We start from the raw sequence: 19,253 nt of genomic DNA on the forward strand, positions 1-19,253 counted from the left end.
AAGGGAGGCTCTCGGGAGCAGGCAAGAACTCTGACCCCCAGGCAGGCAGGTGCACAATCCAGGTTTTGCAGCAGGGAAGGTGGCAACCCAAGTGAGCGTGGTCTCCCCACGCAGAAGCTGCTGGATCTCCAAAAATAACCCAGCAAGTCCAGACTGCAGGCCACTGCAAACGCGGCTGGGATGAAACTCAATGGGGTCTGCCTAATCCCTGTGTCTGAGCGTTCAGGAAGGGAGCAGGGTGGCATCTTTTTAGGAAACGGCCAGGCATCCCTGATGAGATCATGGGGCGCGGCGAGTCAAACCCCATGCCCATCATGGCCATTTGCTGCTCCACCCAGGGCCAGCAGCAGCCTGGGGACACCTAGCTCCTCCCTGGGAGGCCTCCCTGGGTGCCATGTTCCAGCTCCACGGGCACCCAGGAAGCAGAAAAGGTTTCAGGAAAATGTGACACACTGTTTCTCAAACTTCTTAAAGCATTTGGGATTTTTATGGAAATTTATTTTCTAATACAGAAACAGAATTGTTGTTTTCAAAGGATAGCATTCTGGGATCGGATTTCTTTTTCTAAATTCACATGCACCTTCCCCTATCCCCTCAAGACAAGGCACTGGGGAAGGGGTAGTGACAGGCAGCTGTGGCTGGCACCAGCTCGCCAGGGAAGCACACCACTCCCTCCTGCAGGGCTCACTGTGTTCCCTGCAGACTTGTTTATGTAGCATGCGTAAATTCAGCTTATACAGATGTTCGTGAATAAATGCACCTAGTTGTTATAATGTGTGCATTACATGAGATGGATTTTACTTCTGGTGTTCCCAGAACAACCCAGCAAACAGTCCTTAAATTAAAACACCCCAACTATATAACTCAAAAACCAAGAGGGGAGGAGCATCAGCTGAGCAATTCCTGTGTCGGCAAAGATTCTGCTTCAGTCCACTCCAAGGAGGTGACCCGCCAAGAGCATCCAAGCACCAAGGACCACGGGAGCCACCTGCTGGGTGCCCACGTGCTGTGCAGCATCCAGCAAGTGGGTGCCTCCAGCCGCAGGCTCTGCACCCTGTCCACGCATCATGCACATCCTGTGCTACAAGGGTAGCCTTCTAGAAAGCCTGAAGATGGCTTTGGTGGGAAGGGGGGTCCAAAAGATGAGCCAATGTCATTAGGTGGAGTCAGCAGGCATAAAACACCTTCAGAGAAGTACTCGGTGGTTCTATTTGCAGGGTTTTTCTGATAGAAAAAGAAATTGCCCCCCCCCCCTTTTTGGCCAAGCAGAGTTAGACAGTGAGAGAGACAGAGAGAAAGATCTTCCTTCCGTTGGTTCACTCCCCAAATGGCCGCTACGGCCGGTGCTGCGCGGATCCGAAGCCAGGAGCCAGGTGCTTCCTCCCAGTCTCCCATACGGGTGCAGGGCCCAAGCACTTGGGCCATCCTCTGCTGCCCTCCCAGGCCACAGCAGAGAGCTGAACTGGAAGAGGAGCAACCAGGACTAGTACCCAGCGCCCCAACCAGGACTAGAACCCGGGGTGCTGGCACCGCAGGCAGAGGATTACCCTAGTGAGCCATGACGCCGGCCGAAATTGCCCTTTTTAAGTTGTGTCTCATCCAATGTTAAAAACAACACAGGGCTTTCCCAGCGCCAAGCCCAGCTCGAATGGGTGGGTCCCGACTTGTGACGGTTGCACAACTATACCACCATGGCTTCAGCTCTGGATGCAGCCCCTCTGTCTCTTGCTCTGTAACAGTGACAGCTGGAAACGTCTAAAGGTTCATGGAAAGAGGAATTACAAAAAAGTGGGTGTGATTTCCAGCCCTGGCTCCTGATTTGAGCTTCTAAGCAGTGATGATGGCTCAAGTACGTGAGTTCCTGCTACACACATGGGAGACCGGGACTGGGTTCCCATCTCCCAACTTCAACCCAGCCCAGTCTTAGCTGTGTGGGAACTGGGGCAGTAAACTAGAGGATGAGAGCTCGCTCGCTCGCTCTCCCCAACTTTAAAACTATAAGAATAAAAAATTTAAACACCTTTATTTCTCAACATGAGCTCTGTCAAGTTCAAGACACTTTTGTATGCAACGCTAACAGCCTTTTAGACCATCTGTAAAGTGAACATCCTGGGAACCAAACTATGCCCATGCAGGGTTCTCTGAAATGTTAACAGAAGAAAAACGGGTTCCCTTTAAAGGCTAGGCCAAAGGAAGTCAGAAGGAGCCAGGTCAGGACCGTAAATTGTAGGTCTAACGACTCAGAAGTGTTCACAGAATTGCCGCTGCTTGATGAGATCCAGGAGCAGGGGCACTGTCATGTGGACAAGGACTCTCTGGCAAGCTTTCCTGGGCATTTTCCTGCGAAGGCTTTGGGTCATCCTCTCAGAGCTCTCGTCTGATGAGCAGGTATCATCAGTTCTTGGCCCTCTGGAAAGTCAATGAGCCGCCATGACCTTTGCTCTTGACCTTTGCTCTTGACCAGCCTGCCTTTGTTCTGGCTGCACCACGCCCACCTCTTGGTAGCCACTGTTTTGGTTGTGCTCCATCTTCAGGATCATACTGGTAAAGCCAGGTTTCATCTCCCGTTACGATTCTCAGAAGAAATGCTTCAGGACCTTGGTCCCCCCACTTGTTGGAAACCCCCATGGGAAGCTCTGCTCTCGTCTGCAACTGCTCTGGGCCAATGGTTTTGGCACCCAGTGAGAAACTTTGCTGCGCTTTAATTTTTCAGTCAGGATTGTGTAAGCTGCACCATTAAGATGTCCATGGTGTTAACTACTGTTCCTGCTGTTAACTGCTGGTCATCTTCAACTAGAGCACAAATGAGATTAAGTTTTTTTCCTCAGTTTCATACAGATGGTTTCCCACTGTGGCCTTCATCTTCAAAACTCATCCCTCCTGAAAACAAATTATCAATTTGTAAACTGCCAGTTCCTTTGGGTCATTGCCCCATAAACTTTCTGTAAAGCATCAAAGATTTCACCATTCTTCCAACCATGCTTCACAATAAATTTGCTTTTTGTTCTTGCTCCATTTTTTCTATTTTTAGTTTTGAAAAAAGTCCTACTCAAGAATTACATAATTTCCAAACATCTTCCAAAATATAGTATCCTTAATTGCTACAAAACAAATTCAATAAGGAACTCAAATAGTTACATTTCTCTTGTATAAACATACAGAATGCCAAGTAATAATATTTGCCCTATAATGTGAACCGTGTCTTTTGTTCTCACTAAAGACAGCCCGCCGCTTTCAGGCTATTACAACAGGCAAAGTTCCGGCTGAATCACTCTGAAGCTAGCTCAGTGTAGCGCTGGGGCACTTTGCTCACTGGGGTGTCAAACTTTTTTTTAATTTAAGAAACAGAGACAGAGTGAGATAACTCCCATCTGCTGGTCCAGCCCTCCAAAAAGTTCTAGCTGAACCAGGCCAGGCTAAAGCCAAGAGCCAGGATACAATCTGGGTCTCCTATGTGGGTGGCAGGAACCCAAGTACTTCAGCCAGCACCACACTTCCAAGGCTCTGCATCAGCAGGAAGCTGGGAGCAGAGGCTGGGAACCACACCCAGGTACTTCGAGACAGACACAAGTATCCTAACTGGCATCTTAATTGTCAGGCCAAACACCTGCCCTGGGGTGCCAAATCTGAAGTCTGCAGGAGACATGTGGAGCTCAGGGACAGAGTAGTATGTAGGTCTGTCTGAATGTAACAGCAGCAACACCAGCGATTTCTCTATAGGGCCACTTCTCAGCTGACACCTACAAGGCCATGTAAGTGGCTGCCACAGCCACAAACATTGGACTCTTCCCAAAAAACAAGTCCAATTCCATAGGGTCATGGGCTGCATGTGTAGCTGCCATCTGCCCTTGTTTAGGAAGAAAAGGTCAGAACAGAACTAGGACAGGAAGTCCCCAGCGATAATCAGATCCACACTGGTTTCTAACATTTTCAAAGTGGACACCACTGGACAATTCCTCTCTTTGAAAGTGGTGACATGGTGCATATTTCTTTCAATGTTCTAGAAACTCTTCTTGTCCCCAGGTAGTGGAGACAAAGTTAGAAGCTATGGCATCATCTCCTGTCCTTCAGCCTTTCCAACCCGACACCTGCCTGAACCAATTATCTGCTCCCTGAGCTGTACTTTGAGGGGGGCCGATTCCTGTCCATCAGAACTCCTCACTGTTCTCCAGTTTGGGGATGTGACTTGCCAGACTCATGAGAACAGCCAGGCCCTGCCTGCAGCCAGTCACGGAGACAGATCTCCATCACCAGGAGAGGATCCTGCGACTCTCCACGCCAGGGGTTCCTTTCATGCCCCATCACTGCTGAAGCCCCTCTACTCAGATCTTGAGCGATGACCCCATCACCTGCAGGCAGCCAAGTTCAGAACAGATCAGCTCACCAGCCTGGTAGTCACCAACTATACCTGTACCCAGCTCTTGGGAGGGCACCAAACCATCTTCACAGCCGTGGTTCCAGCAACAACAGCTGTGCTGAAAAGAGGACAAGCTCTCTTGTTGCAATTTTAGCAGAAGCCATGTGACTCTTTCCAAACCATGTCTTGTCTTTCCTAGTGCCTGACACTAGACCCTCTTCAGGCATTTTTTTAAGATTTATTTATTTATTTCAAAGGCAGAGTTACAGAGAGACAAAGAGAGACTCGTCTTCCATCTGCTGGTTCACTCCTTAAATGGCCACAATGGCTGGAGCTGGGCCGTACAAAGCCAGGAGCCAAGAGCTTGTTCTGGATCTCCCGTGTGGGTGCAGGGGCCCAAGCACTTGGTCCATCGTCCACTGCCTTCCCAGGTCATGGCAGAGAGCTGTAACAGAAGTAGAGCAGCTGGGACTTGAACTGGAGGCCATGTGGGATGCTGGCACTGCAGGAGGTGGCTTTACACGCTACATCACAGTGCTGGCATCTTCGGGCATGCTGTAAGAAGTTGGGACAAGTTTATTTGGGTGCAAAAGTGTCTGAATGCACACATAGTTTTCTCATAATACACATCTCCCATGAACTCTGTGAAGAGCCCTCATATCTGGTGTGAAATGAAGCAGCCAGGGGAAGGGGAACGCAGCTAAGGAATTCAGTTCACGGCTTCTCAGCATGGACACTGGACACCTTCGCTGAAGATTCTTCCCCTAGAGAGAGAACGAAATCAAATTCAGACATTTGAGATGGCCTCTTGCAGAAAATGGGTATTTTAAAACTGCCTTGCAGGCCGGTGCTGTGGCACAGCAGGCTCGGCCTCTGCCTGCAGTGCCAGGATCCCATTTGGGCACAGGTTCAAGTCCTGGCTGCTACACTTCCCATGCAGCTCCCTGCTAATGCACCTGGAAAGCAGTGGAAAACAGCCCAAGTGCTTGGGCCTCTGCACCCACATGGGAGACCTGGATGAAGCTCCTGGCTTCAGCCTGGCCCAGACCCAGCTGTTGCAGCCATTTGGAGAGTGAACCGGAGGATGGAAGGCCTCTCTGTCTCTAACTCTGCCTTTCGAATAAATAAAAAAATCTTTCAAAAACACTGTCTTGTAGCTGGTGGCCCTCTAAGGCCTGTGCAGCCAGTGGATTCCTGCCTTCACGGAGCTGAAGGGCTGGTTGGAAGACCTCCTGGAGCAAAAGGTGGGCAGCCCTCCACGTCCTCAGGTTCTGCCTCTGCACACTGAACCAACCAGATGCTGGGCTACGTGGTGAGGCCCAGGACGGCTGTCTGTACTTTCTTATTCCCCACACGAGACTCTGTGACAACCACTGACACAGCAATGAGCTTGTACCAGGTGTTGGAAGTCATCTGGACATGACTCCAGGTATACAGGTATACAGTGTAGGTTCTCTACAAATACCATACCATTTCCTATAAGGGAATGGCGTCCGAGGAGCCTGGTTTTTCAGTGGGCCCTGGAACCAATTCCCCACAGACACTAAGGGACACGTGTACAGGCTCAAGCCCCACTCCCAGAAGGAAAACCTGCTGGAGGCCCAGGGCACAGCAGTGGGTGCTCACCACGCCACCAGGCCGCGTCCTGCACGCTCACAGTGGATTCCCCCAATGCTGTCCACACCACTGAGCAGGGCAGAGTGGCCCTAGGGGGCCTCGGGACAGGGACCTCAGCTGAGGACTGGGGATGCAAGGACAACCCTCTGAAAGTAACAACTTCTTCGTGGGGGTTTCTATGTTCATTCTGGAGTGAACGGCTTTCTCCCCAGTGGTGGCGATGAAAGGAACACAGCCATTAGCACCACAGCCCAGAAAACACCAGCAACCAGAAAGCAAGCCAAGAGGAGTTTGCCAAAATTTAAAACATCTGTCCTTCAAAGGACAGCAAGAAAGTGAAGAGGGCGACCCACAGAATGGCATGCACTGGAGGATGTGTACCCACAATACGTAAAGAACTGTCACAACTCAATGACAGGAAGATCTCCCAGTTAAAAATGGACAAAGGATAGCAATGGATCTCTCTCCAAAGACATGGAAGAGCGCCACCAAGCACAGGAAAAGGTGGCCAGCATCCTCAGCCCCGACACACAAATCAAAACCGCAACGACATACGACTGAGACAAGGGATAGTAACAAGCGTCGGATGGGATGGCGGGAAACTGGAATCCTTGCTCACACGCAGCTCGTGGGGACGCAGAGGCGTGTAGCCACTATGAGAAGAAACCTGTCAGTTGCTCCAGAGGTGCGGTACGGAGTTCCGAGGAATCCCACTCCCGGGTGTAACCCAAGACAAAGGCCTGTCCTCACGTGTCAAAGTCCAGCAGCCTCACCGACAACGGTCGGACGCTGGAATCGACCCGAGGCCTGTCCACTGGTGCCTGCAGAAATGCCCTGAACCTACGGGGAGGTGTCATTCAGCAACAAAAGGAAAGGAGTTCCGACACGTGTGCACAGCGATAGGCCTCGGAGACCCCGGGCTGTGCTCACGGAGCCGGCTGCAGGGACCTCTGACAGAGCTGCAGAGAATGGGATCGGGGGTGCCTGGGGCCCAGTCTGAGTGAGAGGGAGAACGTGCCAACCGGCACGGGGCTTCCTCCTGTGCGCCCGGGGTGCTGGTGGTTGTGTGAATCTAAATGCACTACAAAATCACTGAGTTATGGGCTTTGAGTGAATTTTATGGTTTGCAAATTGCGTCTCCAAAGAACTCTTAAAAAGTAACAGGCAGGAACACAGAGATACAGAGATGATAAAACTGATTTAACGAACACGCCACACTCACACAAGCTGTAGGGCTGACCCCTGCACCCGGCCTCACAGGGACACTGACTGCAGCTGCCGCAGGGCGGGGGCTCTCTGAGGCCCAGAAGCTCCTCTCTCACCCTGTGTGGTCGGTTTACATGTCCTTGAGCAAAGACACTACTGAGACGCTTTTGCCAGTGAATTTTCAAGTAAATGCAAACACCAGTGATTGGTCTAAATGGCACAATATCCACAGCACACATCACACGTCGAAGGGAACATCAGGGGCGGGGGAATGGCTGTGGCCGAAGCCCCATGGGAGAGGCACCTGTCTCCCCAGGGCCCTCTGAGGCCCTGCACACTCAGGGCCATGTCAGGGCTGACCCCGAGAAGAACCCCTGCGGCAGGCAGAGGGAAGGTGCAGCCCCTCTGAGCTGACTTGTGCCAAGGAGAGAGGTCCGCGTGGGGACACACTTGCAGTCCTCCTGAGACTCACACAGAGGCCTTGGGGACAGAAGCCACAGGAGGTTTCCGGTTGGGCCTCTGACGCCTCCAAGCTGCCAGGAAGGAGCCTGAGCAAAGGCAGTTCTGCCCCCGACAGCGCCACCTGCCCAGTGAGGCTCCTTCTCAGGCCTCCCAGAGCCTGCAGGCCTCATCTAGATCCCCGCAGAAAGCGCAGCCAGGACCGCATCCCGTTCGCGGTGCACAGGCTCTCGGACCCGGTCCCAGGGAGCCAGGACCAACCCCTGCCTGTGGAGTCGGGAGCTGGGCTGTGTGTGCATCTGCTGAGATGTCCCTGCCCCTGCCAGGATCCTGGCCACCTCCTCCTCCTCCAGCTCAGCCTCACCGGCCCTCCCGGGGAGCCTGCCCTGCCTCCGTCTCATCACCATCTTGCACCTTCTTTGTGTCATCCAGTTTCCACAGGTCCTCTCCTGAAATCGGAAAGGAACCAATGCTATAACATGGCCACCCCGGGCAGTCTGGGCTGGACACTCAGGGCCTGGCCTGGCTCAGCCTCCCACTCTGTCATGCTGAGACTCAGATCGGAGAAGCCAGGCTGGGGGCCCCAGGCAGCCAGGGGGAGCCATGCTTGTCCATGTGAGCATGAGTCTACTGGGTGGAGAGGAGGATGGCCCAGCCTCGGGAGGTCGGAGGGCAGGATCAAGAGCCCCCGCTGGCGGCCTGGGCCCCCAAGGCTCTGCATCGCCGGTTCATGAACTAATGACATCCCAAACACAACTGGTCTGTGCTGGCCATGGCCCTACCCCTTCCTTCTTCCCAAACACTGTGGTGTAACCGACAGTGCTGCAGGGTCCGCGTACGTGAGGCATCAGCAGGAACACAGGACGCCTTCTGCCTCCTCCAGGTTTCAAGGTCTCAGGGGCGGGCAATCTTTCTTCTGCCAAGCACCGTTTGGATATTTATGACACTATTCATGGGCCACAAAATAATCAACTGAACCACAGGCTGCTATAGACAGACTGAATTTCAAGTCCCGCCTGTGGTTGCCTTGGCTGGGCCGGACCAGGTAATCTTGCGGGCTTTATCTGACCTGGGGGCTGGACGTTCCCCACCCTTGAAGGAAAGTCGGGGATGGGGGAGAGGCCAGGTGAAACCTGCTGCGTTCGGTGGCCTGCTGGGGTCAGCAGGCGGCTGGGCTCCCATCGTGACCCGAAGCAAGGGAGCGATCTCTGCCTGGTGGGAGCTGGTGGCGTGTGTGCAGCACCTCCTACAGCCGCTCTACACTCACTGGGAGGTTTTACACCTCAGGGTGGGCTCCTGTACCCCAAGACAGCCCTCCTTCCAAATAAGCAACCGTCACCCACGATGTGCACTTGTAAGCCTAGGAGTTGAAAGTGACAGCAGACTCCCCCAGGATCCAAGAGCAAAGACTTCCACAGCAGGGGAGGGCGCTGCCACCACGACACGTGGGGGCCGGCGCCCGGCCAGGCTTCAGAACCACCGAGCGACAGCAGGCTCCTGGGACCGTGCAGGGAGCACCCGCGCCCAGAACGCAGCTCCACAACAGAAACCTGATTCTACATGCCACGCTCAGCGAGCACCCTGCCCCAGGATTTCACTCTGTGACCCCTCTGCATTATTCTAAAGCCTAAAGCCAGATATCTAGCAGCCTGGGGCTGAGAGGCCGGGAGGGAATAAAGACAAATTTGTCTTGCCTTTGCTCTGTTTGCAAAGACACTGGCTCGTGGCAGAATCCGAAATTCAGATTTTTCAACAATTCTTTAACAATCCAAGCTTCGGGCTGATTCTCCTGTGTTTCCTGTTTTGTTTTGGCTTTGTTCGAGCATGCCTAGCTTACAGCCGAGGGTTGCTGAACGTCCAAGCCCAAGGCTTCTGCACACACAGCCCTCCCCTGGGCAAGGCAGTCACTCAGAGAAAAGGCAGCTCACAGGATAGCCCACGTCACCCTACCTCATGGCCTTGTCCAGTGGCAGACCGTCCGGCTCCATCCTCCTGGGAAGTCTGCCTACCACAACTTGGGTCTTCCTTTGGATTTCCTGTGCACACTGCCTCCCCCAGGGAGAGAACAGGAGAAGCAGACAGGCGTCACGCACAGGGCGGGGCAACAGACCACTCAGTAAGCCATGGGGGCCTTCCCAAATCTACTGACGGCCCCAACCCCGTTCCATCTCCATGACCATCACTTTGACGGCTGCGAGGGTGCCCTTGAGGGGACAGGATGGCCCACCAGCTGTCAGGAGGGAGAGGTGGTGATCCCACGGAAGCCTGTCTGAGCTGGAGCCCAGCTGTCAGGAAGGAGAGGTGGTGATCCCACGGAAGCCTGTCTGAGCTGGAGCAGGATCTGCTCTCCCAGCCACTCGGGCGGCCGCTGGCCTGAGTCTCCAGTTGCAGGCCCAGGCCCTTCTTGTTGCTCACTAGGGTGCTCACAGGTGCGGCTCTCCCTCCCTCTCCTATCAAACCTGTACCAGTGTGGAAAGGGGCGACTTTCGGCCCTGCTGTGTGCCTCCCCATCCCACACCCACAAATCCATGTGGGTGTGGTGTTCAGATTCCTATGGCAAAAAAATACACAGTTCTGCGCTTGCGCTGAAAATACACATGTAACTTTTTTTCTGCTGGAGAATAAATATTACTTGGCTATTATCTATATACAAGTAAAATTTTATCATAGTTACAGAACTGAATTTATTAGCAAAATGTGGCTTGGCAAAATTTAATTGTAAGTTCTCACAGATTCCTGAACACTTTAATTCTCTCTGTCGTGGTGGGGTCTGTGGGACCAAGAGGCTTGGTCAGCCTGACTCAGCACCGTGTCCTTACCCACAGCAGTGCCTGGAGTGGGCACTTGTCCACTGCAGTGATCAGATGAACAAATGAGGAAAACACGAATGCATGGGTGAGCGAATGAATGGGAGAATGAAGTAAATAAGCCGCTACCGATTTTCCATTTTCCTGACATTTTTATGGAATATAGACTAAAGCAAGCTAAAAGCTATCAAATGTTTGCCTCAGTTTTATTCCTAAACAGTCAAGATTCAGTAAGTTGTAAGCAATGAACACACTGACTCGGAAGCTTACGTGTCTGGAGAACCAGATACAGCTAAGTGAAAAGTAGCACCTGTTACCACCCAGGTCTGCAACAGATGATCAGGGCCACTAGAGGGAGCCACACAACCTGTCAAAGAGCAGCACTAGGCAGCCGCCCAGCAGGCCGGGTTTCTGTGCTTGTCCCAGCATTGGGCTCTGTAACCAAACAGTGCTCGCTGCCAGACTGTACAACGGACAATACAGCAGAGCACGCTGAAACGAGCTTAAAGCTGCAATCTCAGAAAGGGACCCACCTCCCCATCTCAAATTTTTCACATGTTTTCTGTACAATCCCTCTGCTTTGAAAAACTTCAGTGTAAATGGAAAAGAATTTTCCCTACGGATGACAACTGAATCCATTAAAAATCCACCTGGAGAAAGAACGTGAAACCATGATGTACAGAGTAGAAACAGATTCCTACAGCAGGCTGCAGCTATTTCCTGCCTCCAGCGACATCTCGGCAAAGAGCATACAGCGGTGACACATCCGCCACATTCCTTCCCATGAGGGAAGTTGAGGCACGAGCAGCCTGGGAAATCACACTGCGTGGAAGTCAGGTCCCGGGGGTCCAGTTTCATGGGTTCCATTTGCAACTGAGGGTAGGAGACAATTGCCCACAAACTCCTTCTCCAGAAAGATGCAAATACTCTGTAAATGGGTTCAGGACCATTAAAAGCCACAGATGTTGTCAAACAGCCAGCACTGAGCAAACCTTCTAAGACCCAGTCCACAAATGAGGCTACTTCAAAACCAGATTTTAAACCATCTGCCAGGAGCAGAAGTTAACTCCCCTTGAAAGGTGTCGAAGCATCCATGCCTATTTAGAGCAGAAAGCTCAGGGCTGGCCCTGGCTCCTGGCTCAGAGATCCACCCCCCACGGCACAGGGAACTCTCCAAGGAGCACTTGGAAGTGAAGGGACACGAGGGACACAGGGGCAATGCGAGAACCCCTGCCTAATTAATGGCCAAGCCTAAGGAGCCTGGCAAGATGCCTGGGGAATCTGTAGCACCGCCTGGCGTGGGAGCTCCAAGCCGCTAATTTCCACCAAGCCAGGAGCAGCCTGGAAAGCAGGACCCGGCGGGGTACCCACGCTCACCTTTGAGTGCATTTGCAGCACCTGCCAGCACTGACTGACAAGCGGCTGCAGGATGAAGCCCAGGAGCTCCTGCGCGAGGTATAACCCTGCCGGGGGCCCTGGAAGATGGAGACAGGAGGCGTGGGTGACATCTGGAACGCCGTGAGTTACACAGGAAGTGAACAGACCCTAACTTAGAACCACTTTCATTTAAAAGTTACAGTCTTACTAATGTAATCACATCCTAGTTCTACTGACGACCCTGCTTCCTTCAAGGACTCAAATGTGCTTCTGAAATGTTCTCTGTGAAAGTCCCAAGCCTGAGTGAATCAAGGTGGAGGGTTTCGCCTCCGACTCCCAGCTCAGTGTCACCAGGCTAGACCCCACTGGTGCTTACTCAGGGACAACCCCCTTGGGTTTCTCCGGAGAAAGCCATCCGTGTCTCTCCACTGTTAGGCCAAGAGGCCCTCCCCACTCTGGGCATGTGGTGCCTGCATTCCTACACATGGTCTCTTCTCTTTCCCTTCCAGCCAGGGAACAGCCAGCTCCAGGCACAAGGGCCGCGGCCTCATCTCTGACACTTGGAAAACCCACAGGCTGGGCAGGCCCCCATCTGGCATCCCTGATTCCTAACTTGGGGTCCTCCGCCACCTCATTAGGATCCTGCCACGGCCGCTCCCTGTCACTCACTCATCTGTAAAGATCCACAGAGCCCAAAACATAGCGCAGCCACCAAACCTATCGCCATCATCATCAATAAGCTCCAAGGCGCTCTGGCCTGTCATCGCCCGAGGAAATCAGTCCCCAAGAGGAGGCAATGCCGGGCACCTAATGAGCCACCTGCAGCTGCAGAGTTGGCTCTGACACTGATAGGAGGGAAGACAGGCCAGCATTTTAATTACAGGCAGTGAACCTGGGAGAGCCCCCACAGCTTCCACCCAACGCCCCGCCTGCAGCCCCAGCCTGCACCCAGTCCCCGAGAGAGGCCCCGCAGGGCAGCCCCTCCCTCCTGCAGACAAAGGCAAAGAGCACGGCCTGTCAGACGCAGTTTGGAAACCCTGAAACCAGCGCCTCTGGGTCCCCCCTGGCTACTTCCTGGGCATCCCAGCCCTTCCTCCCTTTGGGACCTGCCACTGAGGCCCTGTTCTTCCCCCTCACAAACACCACAGGGACCGTCTGGAACAATCCCAAACTGAAGACAGCCTGCCTGTCTGTCAACAGGGAAATAAACAGCACCACCACCCGCCATCTTTGACGCTGCCACTGAGATGGCAAAGCTGGAGCTGGCGCCTGGCCCAGCCGTGAGCACAGCACTTGGGACCCCTGCCTCCCTCTGCACACAGCTGGGTTCACTTCCTGGCTCCAGCTCCGGATCCCAGCTTCCTGCTCATGCAGACCCTGGAAGGCAGCAGGTGATGGCTCAGGTGGAAGACCTGGGTTGAGTGTGTGGCTCCCGGCTTTAGCCTGGCTCAATCCTAGCCATTGCAGATACTTGGGGGAAGAACTAGCAGATAGGAGTCTGTGGCTCGCTCGCTCTCTCTGCCTCTCAGGACAAAACAGTCCCACTTTGTAGAATGCTGCCTGTGCAATGCTGCCTTTTACTGAGTGAGTTTTCCTCCTAAGACATGGGCCTGGGTGACCTACCCAAAAAAGCACCGAGCTTGCACCTGATTTTCAGCTGGACAAAGGGAACTTATCCTGGGTATTTTGATGATCTATTCTAACTGAAAACGGGTCCCTGGCCACAGAGAGTTCATAATTGCTGGATTGAGGAAGATCTTGCTCACCACAAGGGGCAGGGCTTTCCAGAAGGGGAAAGCAGGAGGTGAGGCGGCCGCCCACCGGGTCTCCCCCCCTCCCTGTGTCTCGCCACACCTACCTGGGTCCAATTCCACCCCTGCAGAGCCCTCTGCACCCGACACAGACACTGGGGATAACCAGCCAAGGAGCACAGTTCTCAGTCCTACTCACACTCTCCAAGTCTTGCCTGCTGAAGTTGAACTTTGAGCCAGATGCTGGTGCGCTGGCCCCAGGCCCCTGGGGGCTCCACCTCCCACAGGCGGCCTCGCTCCTCAGGATAGGCCAACAGGAACTGCCTACAGACTGGGAGAGGGGGACATACACGTGAGGCAGGCAGACGCACGCCCCCAGCTCTGTCTCCCTCGGGCCCAGCTCTCTTTGATGTCTTCAGAAATGGCTCCAGGGGCTCCTCTTGCAGCTACACCCCCCCACTCAAACCACCTTCTCATCGGCCAACCGAAGCCACAGGATCCCCCCTGCTCACCTGGCACTCCCACCTTCATCCACCCCATCTGTGCCAGTCATCAGGGGGCTGATCCCAGGATGCAAACGCACACCCCCATCCCCAAACCCAAGGACGCTCAAGTCTCTTCTACAATTTGGTGTTCTGTTTGCATTTCACCTCCCGGCACTGTGACTCCCCTCTGGTTGGCCCTGATGCAATGTAACTGCTGCATCAGCAGTTGTTAGACTTCATCATTAAAGAATCACAAGAACAAGTACACAAGCGATGCTTTTCTCCTGAGTTCGTTCCGTGTGTGGTCGGCTGAGCCCACAGCTACAACCCCGCTGGCATGTAGGGCGGACTGTAGCGTGGCCTGGGGCTTAGTGGGAACTCACTCCTCACAGCTCTGGATGCTGGAGGTCTAAGATCCAGGGGTCAGAGGCTCAGTTTCTCCCTGAGTCCCCGTGTGCACCCCCGGTGCCACCTCTTCTGAGCACACCTGTCACAGTGGGTCAGGGCCTGCCCCGTGACCTCACTTAACTTCAATCGTCTTTGTAAAGGCCCTGTTTACAAATACAGTTGCATTAGAGCTTCAACCTAGGAACCTGGTGGAGGAGGGGAGACACTTCAGTCCTTGATGCCACCCCATCTTCCCTCCTGCACTGTCGTCCCACTCCCCAACCCCCTCCCCCCAAGAACCGTCCAGCTCATCCTCCGCAGACTCCTGGGCTCCAGAGGCCCTGGGAGGCCCGTAGGCTTTGCGTGCACATCCCCAAGTGCATGTTTTCACATGGCAGGGCCCAGAATCCAGGCACGTGGGAAGCCCCTCCTGGCCCCACAGGTGCTAGGGGCCCTTCACCTAGCCCTCTCCTAACTTCTGTGGGACCCAGGGCAAGAATACAGGTGGAGACCTGTAGCACTCAGGCTGGGCACAGGAAAGGCAGGAGACCACCAGAACAGTGCTGGACGTGAGTGTGCATGCTCCGCCCTCCTGGATGGACAAACCACAGGGAGGCCCGTCTCAAATTCAAAATCCTTCGACTTTTGGGGTTCTGCACCAGAATGTGGCAATACCCAGTGAGCTGGCACCCCAGCTCTCAGCCCACCCCTCCTGCCTCTGTTCTCCTCCTGCCTCTGCTCCTCTCATATGTCAGGGCACATCCCCATGCCACCAGCGGCCGAACCTGGAGCCTAAGGGGGTGCAGACTGGTGGCAGGAAACGCCTTCAGGAGCAAAGACCCAGGGGAGACATCCACTGGGGCCCTCGGCAGCCACAGAAAGGAACTGGAGGTCCTGGTACCATGAACCAGTACAGGAGGGGCACAGACCTGGGTGTGTACTCCCTCTTGGAGTACCCACCCTGTGGCAAGGGACATGGCTGACTGAGGGCTCAAAGCGTGGGCTGGGGTAGGAGTCCCTCTCTCCCAGGTGGAGGACGGACTGCACTCAGTGAAAGCCATCGAGGCCACACGTGTGGGCAGTTGCACCTGCCACAGAAGACATGGGATTCACAGTCAGCACCTCTGGCTCTTCCCATACAGGGCTCACAGAGCCCCAGGAGGGTCACGGCTCGGCTGGCACTGCAGCCCCGCACTTGGAACCTACTGTTCCTTGTGGAAAGGGCCCCCTTTACCTACACGGAAGTGGGGGGGCAGGAGGCGGGGGGCTCACTCTGACAGACTTAAAGCAAGGGTGGGGAAAGGGCCTCGGGGTGGTGTGTGTGGTGGGAGACCCTGCAGCCCCTGGAAGCGAGCCTGTGGTGCACTCAACACAGTCAAGGCTCCTCAGGGTTGTAACCGACCAAGAGTGTGAGAACACAAACGACTGGGCCCTCTGGAAGGAAAGCTCGCCCGGCCTTTCTGCCTTTCTCCGTGGCTTCAGAGCAACACTGCTCCCCTGCGCTACCCCACTCCTGAGGCTCACAGACGACTGTGCAACAACAGGGGCAGGGCCTGGAGAGACACACCACACCTACTCTCTCTCTGGCAAGGCGATCAAGAACAGGACGATCATGGCCACACTGGGGCCACTGTGTGCACAGGCACACGGCCTGTGCACTGGCTCTGGCCTTCCCTGTTGCTCCTGGGTCAACGGACATGGCAAGGAGCCAAGGGCTGGCAGTGAAGAAGCAGGCACTGGGAGGGCCTGGCAGCAGGTGGTAGCTTGGGGGCTGCTCTGGATTCTGCCTCTCTCTCAGACGGGCGGTTTGCTTTCCTTCATTTCTAAACCCAGTTGTGTCCCAGACTGGGAAAGGTTCACTTCTTGGCACTGAAGGGTATTTTGTGTGGAAGCATGGACCTCACTGGCATGCACAGCTGTCACTCGCCAGCACTCCCCATGCCTGAGGTGACATTACCTTGGTACATGGCAGGAGAAATGGGGCAGCTGACTCCCAGGGCCTCGTCCTCGGAGAACGTCTCACAGAAGTCCCGCAGCATGGCTGTCCCCAAGCCCTGGCGACGGTGCTTCCTCCTGACGAACACGGTATCTAAGACAGGCAGCAGGTAGCACGCGCCGGTGCCATCGCCACACAGGCTGCCTGCAGGGGTGGCAACAGGCATGCACTGTAGCTGGGCTGGCTGCTGTCCTGCAGGGACCCCTGGGACCCCAGCACAGCCAGCATCGTCGGTCCCACCTGGATGAAAGGTTAGCTGTGCAAGCTAAACAACCAATGCTAACACAGCAGATGATCCCAAACCACCTGTAACTCAAGGCTACGAGGGCAGCCACTAGACCACCGCCCTGAAAGGAAACACGGCAGAGCTGGGATACTGCACACGGCCTCCTCAGATCCTCTCCTCACCGAGGCTTCTGGAGCCAAGGAGACACATCTGGCGACGTCACGGTTCTCCCTGCAAAGGTGAGCCCTGAAGTCAGGTAGTGGGCCAGGTAAACAACCTGGCCTGTCTCTAGGATACGGACTTGTTTCAGAAACTCCAGTTACAGTGGCATGAAAGCATCCCAAGCAGACACAACCACGGGCCCCACTTCCCTTGGAATGGAGTGAGACAGGCTACAGCCAGCATTTCTGCGCTGAGAGCATGATCTTGCAGCCACACACCTGTGTCAGCAACCTACCCAGGAGTCGACTCTACATGGAGCCCACTGCCCCCCTTCCTCACGTCCAAGCTACCCAGGAAGTCGACTCCACATAGAGCCCACTGCCCCCCTTCCTCACGTCCAAGCTGCACAGGAGCCCAGGCCCTGGAGGGAGCAGGAAAACGAAGATGCAGCTAATCCAGATCTCACGGGATGAGGTGGTATTTACCCCTGCCAAGACTCAGAAAATGGGTTATTTCCCATTGCAAGAAAAATGACTCAGAGTCTAATGAGCCAGACTAGACTGTGAAGGTGCACCCCACTGTGGTGAACTGTTCGCAAAACTGGCCACAGTGACTCTCCTTCCTATATCCATGCCCCTTTGCCTGTGATGGTAAGACTCTGCCATCCAGAAATGGGGTCTTTCAACCCTCTTCTCCCATCTCTGGCCCCGTGCCTTGATTTGTGACAGCACATGAGTTCTGAGCCCGGGGCCTCTGTTGTCTCTCAGGTCCCACAGGAGCAAACCCAGGCTACCCTGGAACCACAAGGAAAACCTGGATCAGGAACCCCTGCAGTCCCAGCCAGCCTGCAGCAGCCCCAGGAGCACAGCCACCAACTGTGGGAGCATCAGTGTGGACACACAGCAGGCCTGGCAGAGCCCCGATAACCACCCACCCAAACCACCACCCGAGAGAATGGTTAGCTAAATTCAGTTATTATTTCATGGCAAAAATGAGTGAATAAATAATCTATGGTAAATAAAGAGCTTCGGTTCCCTTGAGGCCATAGTTGGAAAGTACTTGGAATTTCAACCTTCATGTGAAATAATATAATTTCTATGTATATATGATAAGAACGATGTTCCCCAATGGTGAAGTCTTTCCAAGGGAAGGTTTAAAGTCAAATTAAGATACATTTACATTCTTAATGGTATTAAACAGAAGTACAAGCTTAGGGATCTATTTAACAAACGAACTGAAGGCCTGGAATAAGGAAACCTATAAAACATGCTCCAAATGAGGAGAACTCTCACAATCATGGAGTAGAGGCTCAACACCATTAAGACAGCAATTCTTCCCAGATCCATCTGCAAGTTCAAGGCCAGGCCCATCAAAATCCCAGCTGGCTTTTCTGTAAAAATTGATAAGCTGATGCCAAAATTTAGATGAAATGAATTTTTATATTATATGAAAAGAATCTAAAATAACCAAAATAGTTTCAAAAGAGAAGAGCTAATTTGGAAGTTTTATGCTGTCCAATTTCAAAGCTTATTATAAAGTCAAGGAAATCAAGACAGGATGATGCTGGCGCAACAATAAGCAAACAGACCAACAGAACAGAACTAAACCCAGAAATAAGCTCTTACCCTCGGATTTTCAACGAAGACTTTTTAGATATAATTCCAAAGGCACGATCCACGAAAGAGAAACACTGATAAGCTGAACTTCATTAAAATTTCCTGCTCAGCATTTTGTTATGGAAACTCCAACACTAAAGCATATGTATTAGTTCAACTGTCATCAGTGAATGATGTTATTAACAGGGGAATGGGCGTTGCTGCTGGGGAGCTCTGGATTTTCTCCTCAATACTTCTATAAATCTAAAATTGTCCTAGGAATAGCTTAGCAATAGTTATTTTTTTATTTATTTGAAAGACAGTTACAGAGAGAGGTAGAGACACAGAGAGGCTGGTCTTCCATACACTGATTCACTCCCCAAATGGCTGCAATGTCTGGAGTTGTGCAGATCAGAAGCCAGGAGCTGGGAGATTCTTCTCGGTCTCCCACGTGGGTGCAGGGGCCCAAGGACTTGGGCCATCTTCCACTGCTTGCCCAGGCCATAGCAGAGAGCTGGATTGGAAGTGGAGCAGTGGGGACTCAAACCAGCATCCAGATGGGATGCTGATGCTGCAGGTGGCAGCTTTACCCACTACACCACAGCACTGGCCCCTGCGTTAATTATTTTGTAAAATGAGGCTGTAGCCTTACCTCACACCACATACAAAAATCCATTCAAGATGGACCACTGACATAAAACTGCTCATATAAAATTTCTATGGGAAAAAAATTTCAAAACAAAGAAGTAATCTCTACAACTCTGGGTTAGGCAAAGACTTCTTAGATTCAACATCAAAAACACAATTAAGTGACAAATCTAAGTTCAT

The 19,253-nt window shown here is 53.3% G+C and overlaps 1 protein-coding gene across 7 annotated transcripts in view; it reads right to left on the minus strand.

The window, feature by feature from the left end:
- Window positions 1–476: 476 nt before the first annotated feature.
- Window positions 477–19,253, minus strand: part of FAM169BP (Protein FAM169B) — a 70,805-nt gene continuing 52,028 nt past the window's right edge. For 3 of the 7 annotated variants that reach the window (XM_008248796.4, XM_051822979.2, XM_008248795.4), the window contains 4 exons: window positions 16,404–16,586; window positions 13,774–13,905; window positions 11,824–11,921; window positions 2,007–5,121 (listed from right to left, as the gene is read on the minus strand). In XM_008248796.4, the coding sequence (XP_008247018.1) occupies window positions 4,975–5,121; window positions 11,824–11,921; window positions 13,774–13,905; window positions 16,404–16,586 (560 nt within the window). In that variant the 3' untranslated portion in view covers window positions 2,007–4,974. The other 4 variants (XM_070053492.1, XM_051822981.2, XM_070053493.1 and 1 more) reach the window with 4 other exon arrangements.

This window comes from Oryctolagus cuniculus, chromosome 12 (genome assembly GCF_964237555.1).
Source record: "Oryctolagus cuniculus chromosome 12, mOryCun1.1, whole genome shotgun sequence".
NCBI lineage: Eukaryota > Metazoa > Chordata > Mammalia > Lagomorpha > Leporidae > Oryctolagus > Oryctolagus cuniculus.